General features: G+C 49.2%; 2 protein-coding genes across 3 annotated transcripts; one reads left to right on the forward strand and one right to left on the reverse strand.

The window, feature by feature from the left end:
• The first annotated feature begins 511 nt into the window (after positions 1–511).
• On the forward strand, positions 512–7,740 carry LOC144085830 (junctophilin-1-like). Of its 2 annotated transcripts, XM_077615486.1 has the most exons (7): positions 512–1,040; positions 2,470–3,241; positions 4,361–4,479; positions 4,813–5,064; positions 5,477–5,877; positions 6,322–6,418; positions 7,313–7,740. In XM_077615486.1, the coding sequence occupies exons 1-6, from the start codon at positions 662–664 to the stop codon at positions 6,400–6,402; spliced, it is 2,004 nt and encodes a 667-aa protein (XP_077471612.1). In that variant the 5' UTR covers positions 512–661; the 3' UTR covers positions 6,403–6,418; positions 7,313–7,740. The 2 variants fall into 2 exon arrangements, with proteins under 2 accessions (XP_077471612.1, XP_077471613.1); XM_077615487.1 differs by lacking the exons at positions 4,361–4,479; positions 4,813–5,064; positions 5,477–5,877; positions 6,322–6,418; positions 7,313–7,740 and having other exon boundaries at positions 2,470–2,790; positions 2,864–2,997.
• Positions 7,741–8,556: 816 nt separating this feature from the next.
• On the reverse strand, positions 8,557–10,553 carry tmem70 (transmembrane protein 70). Its single transcript, XM_077615419.1, has 3 exons — positions 10,300–10,553; positions 9,819–9,915; positions 8,557–9,724 (listed from the first exon to the last, which is right to left on the reverse strand). Exons 1-3 carry the CDS (start codon positions 10,444–10,446, stop codon positions 9,288–9,290), a joined length of 681 nt encoding a protein of 226 aa, XP_077471545.1. The 5' UTR covers positions 10,447–10,553; the 3' UTR covers positions 8,557–9,287.
• Positions 10,554–10,854: the final 301 nt, after the last annotated feature.

The following is a 10,854-nucleotide window of genomic DNA, read 5'->3' on the forward strand; positions in this document are numbered from 1 at the left end:
TAAGAGGGCTGTGCGCCGAGCTGGCGGCCATCTTGGGTAGGGCAAAACGATCTCAAAAGTGCATCATTATTATTATATTTTCAGCATTGAGTCATTTTCTCAACATTTACTGGCTCGTTGAGCGCGATATGGATAGGCGTGGTCACCGAATCCGGGTGTGATGTCACAACCAGAAAAAAGTGGGCGTTGGCTGACGTAGCCGTTTGGATGGAATCACTAGGAAATGATTTTCGACATGTAAAATGAGATTATAAGTCTTTTTTTATGACACAGTCACAACTTGGAAAGGTCAAAAGTGATCACATGTGGCGACAGAGCTCCGCCGGGGAACGCCCACTTTAGGGTGGGTCCACCAAAGGCCGGCGGCGTTGTTTTACTTTGAAAATCCCCCGAGGAAGCGGCGGTGTGTGCGCGCAGAGCCCGAGGATAGCAAAGTGGGTCACCCCACGTCGTGGTCGGACTGTGACGGGCGGCCGTCAGCTGCGCCTGGAGCCAGAGGAGCGCGCCGCCCCCGATGCCGCCGATGCCCACCGGACCCCCGCTCCCCAGGGTCCGCCGGGCTCCGGTAGCTGTCTTTTAAAAAAAAAGCCAGGCGCTCTCCTTCCGAACCCCGGGAACCTCGGGCAGCCTCCGGGCCGCTCCCACCCCTTTTTTTTCCACCATGACGGGGGGTCGCTTCGACTTCGACGACGGCGGCACCTACTGCGGAGGCTGGGAGGAGGGCAAGGCCCACGGCCACGGCGTGTGCACGGGCCCCAAGGGCCAGGGCGAGTACTCGGGCTGCTGGTCCAACGGCTTCGAGGTGGTGGGCGTGTACACCTGGCCCAGCGGCAACCTGTACCGGGGCTACTGGACTCAGGGCAAGCGCCACGGGCTGGGCGTGGAGAGCAAGGGCAAGTGGATTTACCGCGGAGAGTGGGCGCACGGCTTCAAGGGCCGCTACGGCGTCAGGCAGAGCCTGGGCACGCCGGCCAGGTACGAGGGCACCTGGACCAATGGGCTGCAGGACGGATATGGCGTGGAAACCTACTCGGATGGAGGTGGGTAACAAGTACTCGCCTGATGATCCTTTTTATTTTAAAAAATTGAGAACTTTTCATGACATTCGCTAGGACAGGAAAGTCGCCAAAAAATCTATTAATCATTTGAAATAAAGGAATCACAACAATGACTTAAATTGTCATCAAACCGTTACCGAGTAAGAAAAAAAATAGAAATCATTCAATCACTGACTGTCGATTTGAGGTCACTTCCTTTGTCAATATTTGGGGCATTCTGAGCTAGCTGTATATTTTCCATTATTTCTTTCGGGTCACTTCCTGACGTCTCAACATCCCCGTGAACTCATTGGCCGCCTTCGACGGTTCGATCGCCCGACCGGACGCCAGCCAAGCGCAGAACGCGCAAATAGCGTGCGCAATGGACGCCTCCCAACGAGGACGCCATGCCATGTGGCGGGATGGAATAAAAAGCCAAACTTTGGAGGTTTTTTGCCCTCGCCGGCGAGACGGGCTTATTTGGAATCTGGCGCGATCGTCGCCGGGCGATATCTTTGGCGTGGCGGGTGACAGACTTGCAAGTGTCTCCAGTTACTTCCATCTTTTAAAATAGCACATTCTCACATTCTCCGGCTCGCGCATCGGAGCCGAGGCCCGGGGCCAAACTTCTCGTCAGCACGCCGCCACCGCCGCCGCCGCCGAAGCGCGTTCTTGGGATGGCTAGACTTGATGAGCAGTTCTATTGGACGGGACGTCCAACTGGCTTGAAAAAAAAAAGGATTGATGTTACATGATAGAGAAATTGGAAGTGAAGCAAAGTAAAGAGAGAGTGACCTTAAATCCACGGTTTGGACGGAGAATCGGCACAAAATCAACAGAGTGACTCAAAATAAAGAGGAGGTGACTTCCAATCAATAAGCGTCACAGAAACCGAATGACCCTAAATCAGTAGGTTTTGAATGACCGCTAAATCAACGGAAAAAGCCAACAGGAAGCGACTAAATAGTGGTCACCAGTCTTCAGCGAATGTAATGAAATTTGCCTAAAATCAACAGATTTGAAAATAAAGAGCAAAAAAATGAACATAAGCGGCTCAGAAACGGAATGGCCCTAAATCACGGACCTAAAATGAGCAGAAATCCCCCCTGAAAAAAGCCCCAAACCAAAAAAATAGAGCAAGCAAATTACACCAAATTCACCCCAAATCGACAGGAAGTGACACGAAATCAAGCAGATTGCGCTCTTTTGGCAACGTAAATGGTCGGTGCGAACGCAAAACTGCTTCTGACATCGTATTTTGGGCCTTTGGGATTAAAAAAAACAGTCCAATGACAAGATCCAATTGGTTACGTGACTCACTTTGACGTTAGCATTTAGCATCCGCATAAAAACGGTCCGACGACGAGATCCGATCGGTCAAGCGGGCCAAGTTAGCATGGGCGCTTTCTGATGGGCCGCCTCTCTGCCGCAGGTACCTACCAGGGCCAGTGGACGGGCGGCACGCGTCACGGCTACGGCGTCCGCCAGAGCGTCCCCTACGGCGTGGCCTCGGTCATCCGCTCGCCGTTGAGGACCTCGCTGGCCTCCCTGCGCAGCGAGCGCAGCGACGGCGCGCTCTTGCGCGACGGCGCCTACGACGGCCCCGCCGGCGCCCGCGGCGGCTTCGTGCTCAACTTCCACTCGGACGGCGGCGAAGCTAGCGAGAAAAAGAAGGGGGGTCTCTTCCGGCGCGGCTCGCTGTTGGGCAGCCTGCAACGCTTGCGCAAGTCCGACTCGCGCTCGTCCATCTCCAGTAAGCGCAGCTCGGCACGTAGCGAAAGCGCCATGAGTCGTATCAGTTCCAGTGACGCTAATTCCGCCATCAGCTTCGGCGACGGCGACCCGGCCGACGGCGACGACTTGACCCTAGAGGACAATGTGGACGCCGGCACCACCGAGTCGTACGCCGGCGAGTGGAAGAACGACAAGCGCAACGGCTTCGGCGTCTCGCGGCGCTCCAACGGCATGAAGTACGAAGGGGAGTGGCTGAACAACAAGCGCCACGGCTACGGCCGCACCGTCTTCCCCGACGGCGGCGGCGAAGAGGAGGGCAAGTACAAGAACAACGTGCTGGCCCGGGGCGTCCGCCGCCACTTGTTCCCGATGAAGAACGCCAAGAGCAAGCAGAAGGTGGCGCGGGCCGTGGAGGGAGCGGCCAGGGCCGCCGCCGTGGCCGCCACCAAAGTGGAGATCGCCGTCTCCAGGTGACGCGGCCATCTGGCGAATGTAGGAAATCGGCCAAATCGTACTCCGGATTATTGAGGAAAAAAAGAAAGAAAGAAAAAAAAGTTTTCCTGGAGGATTCAAGATACAAATTGTACCTCTACTTACAAAATTGCTTCCACAACTTGTTTTGTAACTTGGATTTAGAGCAGTACAGTGGTACCTCGACATACGATCTTAATTTGTTCCGAGACTGAGCTTGTAGGTCGAGCTTTTTTTAACTCGAGCGAACGTTTCCCAGAAAGCCCTCTTTTTGCCCGTGCATGCGCGTTGTGCGTTTCCTGGTCCACGAGTAGGCGAAGGAAACCGTTCAGTGCTCGTAGATATCAGTTATACACGAAAGAGATGCGGCAAAAAAGACAGTGCGCTACAATGATAAATGTGTCATGGCCACCTGGCTTGGTCGCATCTCCAAATTTTGATCGTATCGCGGGCGAATTATTCGATCGAAATTTTCGTCGTACCACGAGCTGGACGTAGGTCGAGGTACCACTGTACTTTGTTTGTTAAATTCTCTCATTCGTCCCACGGTCCCGAACGCACCACTAGGAGGCGCCAACGCTACCTCTAGCTGCTAATGATAAATATTTTTTTTAATTAAGACTACTGCATGCAAACGTTCATTGATTAGCGACAGTGTCACAATGTTGTCAAAAGAAGACTTTTTCTCCTTTAAAAGTGGTGGAAGGGCCAAAAAAAATCCACACGTTTTGACTTTTAAATTCTACGCCTGGCTCTTAAAGAATACCATTTGAAAAAGATATAAATTGTTTATGGCTCAAAAAGGTTCCCGCCGCCTGCCCTAAATTTGGAAAAGTTTCACTACCTTGACCCAGTAGATATACCCGATTTTCTACAATATTGTCAACAAAGAAGCTATTCCCATTCCTCAGCAGCTAGACGTCCGATGCATTCGGACTGGGAGGGCGGCAGTCCCTTTCGTTTCGAACGGATAGCGTATCTGGCGCCGTCCAATGTCAATTGAGGACTTGTGGCAAAGTTGCCAGATTCCCGTATCCCGTTTCCAAAATGGCGTGTCCCCCAACCCCCCCCCCCCCCCCCCCCCCGCCGCCCTTCTCAAACGGCACGTTTTTTTGCAGGACGTCGCACGCACGGGTCAAAGCCGAGGCGGCGGATCAGGCCGCGCAGTCGGCGAGCCAAGACTCCGAGGTGGCCAGGATCGTGGCCAGAGAACTCTCGCCGGCCTTCCATCAACCAGGTAATTTGGACCCCTACTTCCCGCTTCTGTCACTTCACTTGATAGACAACCCCTAGTCCTTTTCCACGTTAAACATTCCTTCATTTTCTGAACCGCTCACCTTGACCAGGGTCGCGGGGGGTGCTGGAGCCTATCCCAGCCAACCGCGGGGGAACACCCTGAATCGGTGGGCGACCGATGGCGGGGCACGGGGAGAACAGAGGTAGATGGGGACCATTTACAGTGCTAAATTAGCCTAGCATGCATGGTTTTGGGGATGTGGGAGCACCCAGGGAAAAGCCACGGGCGTACGAGAGAAAGAAATTCTGAACTGTCGACGGGGACCCGTGGCAGGGCCGGACTACGTTCGTCAGAAATACAACGAGCCGCTGGAAGCCAGGGACGTCCAAGAGGAGACGAAAAGGGAGAAAAGTCCATCGGGCAGCCCGCATTTCTACCGCAAAGGCACCACGCCCACGCATTCGCCGTGCCCCAGCCCCACCCCCTCGCCCACGCCGGCCAGGAAAGCGTCAGTTGGCGACGTGGCTCAAGCAAAGCCTCCTGGGAAAGTCAACAAAGGTCCGACAGCTGAGCCTTCCACCCAAGGTAAAAAATTGCTTCCATTGCTCTTCTTGTTGTTGTTGTTTGTCCGTCGCGGTCCGGTCACGTACGATGGCGCGACCGGTCGCCGGTGAACGATATGACGCGGGGGAAAAAGACCAAGGAGAAAAAATGCATGCAAAAATGGAGAAAGAGAAAAATGTAGAAAAGAAGGAATTGCTGGAAGAATCATTACTATTTTGAAATGGGGAACGTCTGACCGGCCACCATCTTGGTGGGGGCAATGGAAGCTCTTTTCACGCTTCTGCTGTCAATCAAAACGTGTTGACCACGAGTCGACGTCCAATCCATTTGACGGATTGGACATTTTGATTTGCAGAAAGGATGAAAAGAACGACGAGATTGGACGTCCGTGGCAACCCATGTTTGTAATTATTATTTTTTTGGGACAAACCAGGGATGACTAAGGCGGCGTCAAAAGTCTCTCTGGGAAAAGAAGTGAGGCAACCTGCACCAGCCAACAGCAGTTACCCCAACAACGGGCAGATCCACTCCCAATACCACGGCTACTACGTCAAGGACGTGAAAACGCTCCCGCCGCCCGAAGAACCCGTGGACGGCGAAGACGATTTCCACCCGTCCAGCCTGGCGCGCCTGCCGCCCCCCGCCAAGCCACTTTGGGCGGCGCCGCCCAAAGCCTCGCCCCTCCCCAGTCCGTCTCCGGTGGCGACGAAAGACAACGCCAAAGCTCCGGAGGCGTCCAAGCCGAAAGGCGCCGAGTCCCACAAACCAAAGTCTTTGGCGGAAACCAAAAAAGCCAGCATGGAAATGAACCCCGAAATCGCCGAAGACGAGTCGGTGAGTGTTGACGGGGCGGAGCTAAAAAAGTATTTAGGAGGTGGCGAGGGGTGGGGCTAGGATCTTTGTCCATGTCGAAATCCATAACTGATTCTTTGGACTGGGAGATTCGATTGAAGGGCCTTTGATCAATTGAATACACATTTTTAAACTTATATATCAAGACTAAAAATCTAACATATTTAGAGCGGAACAAATTGTGTTCTGTGAGGATTATCGGAGTTGCTATTTTCAGTTGTCTTGCGTGCATTACTCAAGTGCAGTTGCCAGAGGGAGCCGCTTGGGTCATTGCTGGTGGTCGTACGTGGGTGGGAAAATTGGGCGCCATCTGCTGGCCAAAATGGGAATTTTGGGAACAAGAGTTAGGGTTTTTAAGGCAAAATTTGGCAATGAGAGCTAATACTTGCTAATACACTATGTGACTGCATTTGCATTTGTCCACAGGGTCCCAACTCCGTTTTGGTGGCTCTGGTGATGCTCTTAAATGTTGGCCTAGCCCTTATTTTTGTCCATTTCCTCACCTGACTACATCTCAACTCAGGTGAGTAACAATATATCTTTTTTTTTTTCGGGTGCAAGAAATTTCATGACCGCCTCAATAGAGAAGAAGCCCAATCTGTTTGAAGCAGGAGGGATGGCAAAAGGAAAAAGGATTGGTCAGCTCGTCGAAATTCACGGCAGAAGCATAAAAGGAGTTTTGGCCGAGCGGCCATCTTGGTAGGGGCGACCTTCCCCCAAAAAGTCCATTCTTTGAGATCCGCTAGCTCAGGGGTAGGGAACCTATGGCTCGGGAGCCATATGTGGCTCTTTCCATGGGTGCATATGGCTGGTCAAATCACTGGTGAGTCCCAAACGCACTAATAGGAGCGCCACTTTAATCATAATTTAGTTTTTTATGACTCTTCTGCATGCATGATATCATTGATACTGATTATTAGCAACAGCATAACAATGTTGTCAAAAGAATTCAGAGAGTTTTTGTACTTTAAAAGTGGTGAAATAACATCAAAATCATACATTTTCATGTATTTTGACTTTTCAATTCTGAGAATGGCTCTCAAGAAATAACATTAGAAAATAGGAATTGTTTATGGCTCTCTCAGTCAAAAAGGTTCCCGACCTCTGCGCTAGCTGGTAAACTTGTTCAAATTCACGGCGGGAGGAGGATTGGACTACTACCATCTCGGCGAGCGGAAGTGGGGGCCATCTTGTGTGGGGCAACCAGTAGTTGGAAAGCATATATACTATGTCGTTAGTTCATCATTCTGTGCTAGCTAGCGAGGACATGGTAGTAGTTTTGGCGCAGAAATTTAGGGACAATCTCAAGTATATTTACGACATCTGGTATAAGTCAGAAGGCTCCTGATGAGTTCGTAATGAACACGTAACGATAGACTGGCTCGTGGCCTTTGATAAGCGGTTCTTGTGCTTTCAGATGGATCCCCTCTGGTCAGCCAAGCGCTAACTCTCCACCAAGCGGGGGCCTTTGAAAACGTCCCGCATTCAGAATGGCAGATATGGGCAAAAATGGAGGACTGAAAATAGTTAAGTGGCGCAAGGATGCAGGAGAGAAAGACGAAACCGCCGCCTTGGCCGCCATCGGACGGACTCAAAGTCTGCGCTCGGCGCGACCCCATTGGAGCGGGGCGTGATTTGTGATGCCACTTGGAGCGCAGTGAAAGTTGAAGCAAGTGCCGGCTGGCTGCTCGGAAATAGGAAGGAAGAAAATAACAACACCCGAGACTCCACGTTAAGATTCTCCATCGATCGGGTTTCCAAAGTGCGGCGTGCGCGACGTGCGCGGCCGACAGCTGACAGGAGTGCGCCCACTTTGACGCTCTTCAATAAATGTTGTGCCTCGTACGTTTTGCCTTTCGTTTCCTCCGCCTTTCGCCCGGAACGCTCGCTTACGACGGAATAGTCGGCACGTTGACGGTGGCCGGGAAAATCCAACGTTTTTTCATTTATTTTTAGCCCCAATTGAACCATCGTCTTTCAATTCCAGTGACCGTTTTAGACAACAGAGTTAAGTGCAGTTCCCTATTGGTTAAATGACAACATGTCACGTCATCGATTCCGACAGAACGCCAAACGATCGATGGACGAAGCCACTCGCTCCATTAAAACGGCCATTTGCTGGGCAAGGTCCAAATGACTTTTAATTGCTTCATAAATATGTTCCACGTGAGACCTAGTAGATGTCACGGCGCAAATGTAATGGAAAGCAAACTAGCGCTGATCTGAGCCAGTTTGTGGGCGATGGTGTGGGCTGGAAATGTTCAGAGATGCAATTTAAAGTGACGGATGTGGACAACTGGTTTACCGTTTGACGCAGTGACGTGTTGGTGGGTGAAAAGGGCCTGAGCAGGAATGTGAAACGCTTGGCGGATTCTCTCTCTCTCTTTCTCTCTCTCTCTTTTTTTGCTTTCTCTCTCCCTGCGCCTCTATTTCTACCCCGGCCCATTTACTGATCTTCATATCTGCAAGTGTGTTTGTCAAGGCCGAAGGCAAAGCTGCCATTTGATAACTCTCGGGTGGAAAATAATCCATTTGTCATTGCAAGTTCTAATTTTGTTTGTGTGATACAAGGAAAAAAAATGTCATTAGTAGTCTTTCTTTTAGATTGTTTTGCAATGTCTGTTTTCTGAATGGGAATACAGATTACACACACACATAATCCAGTGTTTTCGTTTTTTATTTCAAAGTTCTAAGTGGAGTTGTTTGGTTTAATTTAAGCAAAAAAAGACTATCATGGTGCATTTGAGTCACATGTAACTCAGATTGGGACCCAGATAACAGAAAAGCGTGCTATTACAGTTGTACTAGTATTGCAAGGGCTCCCCCTTGTGGAATTGCAAATAATCACAGCCTCTCCAATCCACATTTGAACTCAATGGCTACCGTTGACAACAATATACATCTAGTAATTCATTTAAGGGTGCGAGGGGGGGCCTTTTTAGGGTAAATTAGGATTGGTCTGGTAGCCATTGATGACGATATCATTAAAGTTGTTATATTGAAAAAAGAAGTCTTGTTATATTGCAACTATAACCCCATTTTTCTCATAAAATTACAGCTTCATGCTTAAAGATGACCAGTTTTTTAGGGAATAGGATTTTCTTTCTTTCATTTTTCTTTTAAAATACTCATATTACAAGTCTATATTTTCCTTTTCTTTTTTTGTGACCCTAACACTGTGGTACATTCCAGTGCCAACGGCGGCCATTAAAGTCCAATTCATTCAGACTGGGAGGGCTAACAGCAAACCATTGATTGCAAGTCTATTGACATCTTCATTTTACAGACACACAAATGCTCCAACAACAACAAAAACAATATGGATCGGACGCTGTCAACGACACTGAATGTGTTGCTAACTAACAAAGAATTGGCGATTTTAAAATTTGGATCTACGGTCTATCCATATATTCTGCTTTTAAAGTGAAGGGTTTATCGTAACCCATGAGGTGGTTGTAATCCCGAGGAAGCGAGAACATATCCGGGTTGACCAGCATCCCCGTGTTGTCGGCGTAGAAGGTGGTGAACATCTTGCTGACGGCTGGAACACTGACCTGCTTCTGATGAAACACCGTCCTTTGCTCGGTCAGGAAGATGCTGTAGGTCACGGCCGTGTAGGTGTCCCGCTCCGAGTCGTGGTACAGACGAACCACGTATCCCTTGGTCAGGAAGTGGAGCAAAGCGGGCGTGAGAAAGGTGAAGAAGGCCACCGTGCCGCAGAACGCCACTTGGAGGGCCAGGCTCTGCACCCCGATTCCCGTTTTCAACAGGATCTGCGGCATGAGGAAGAGACTGGCGCCGCTTGTGCTGTAGGAAAAGAACTTGACCCCTGACACCCAAAAAAAGGAGATCCAGTCCAATTATTATTCGCCTCATCAGTCAAATTAAAGCTTTTTTTGCAGGTTGGTAGTAAAGTAACTCACCGCGAACGGCGGCCGCAAGACTGCCCTTGTAAATAAGTGTTTCTTGTTCAGGATGAGCGCCGGTAGAGAGATAAGACCGTGGCGTGAGAGAGTGGAGCTGCAAAATTAAAGGGCAATATTAAAACACAAGACAAAATAAATTCACCTGCGCTGAACCAGATTGGAAAGAACTTTTTTTTTTGTATTTAGTACATTATCATGTTTGCCCCAGTAACTCTGGGCTTATTTACTTCACATTAGCCACGAATTAACCATAAACTCCTCAAGTAAACACCACAAACGAACTTTACGTGATTTAAATTCAATTCATGACTCCCATGACTTGAAAATAACAAACTAACGTGATTTAAATGAAAAACACGGATTGCTCCAACAGTCTGCGAGGAGTTTTAAGCATATTAAGCATCGAGAAATAAACATTTTACGGTCAATTACATCTTCATTAGGGCTCATATGACCCTTATTATTAAATGGGTATTACCTTGATTTTCAGGCTAAGTGGCGACCTTCTCACAGTATGGAGAGGATTTCCCTTCGGTTGTCCGAGTCCCGAAGCACGACATGATACACTCAAAGAATTAGCAATAAAACCAACTCGAGCCTTAAACACGCAATTGAAAGAAAACATGTTTGCTTCATAAATGACCCCTAAAGACTCATTTACTAACTTGACAAATGCTGGATGAGAGGAAGCACTACGGCATGTCTTCTTCTACGACTATTTCTATCTTCTTCCCGTTCAAATTGTGGACACGAAGTGGAGCTTTGCGCCCTCTAGCGTCGGGTGGGTCAAAGCGGCGCCGTGTTAAGGTAAAAATACTCAATTGAATTGAATGCTTTTATTGTTATTAAACAAGTACAACGTGATTTAGTTTCACCACGAAGTGCACAAAGAACAAAATAATAATAATAATCATTGTATATATATACACAAAATTGCAGGCTAAGGAAATACAATGCGAACATATATAACCGATATAACGTCACACAGTATTGATTCTTCAAACATTGTAAAACATAGTATGACAAATAAATG

Source organism: Stigmatopora argus, chromosome 12, assembly GCF_051989625.1.
Source record: "Stigmatopora argus isolate UIUO_Sarg chromosome 12, RoL_Sarg_1.0, whole genome shotgun sequence".
Lineage (NCBI taxonomy): Eukaryota > Metazoa > Chordata > Actinopteri > Syngnathiformes > Syngnathidae > Stigmatopora > Stigmatopora argus.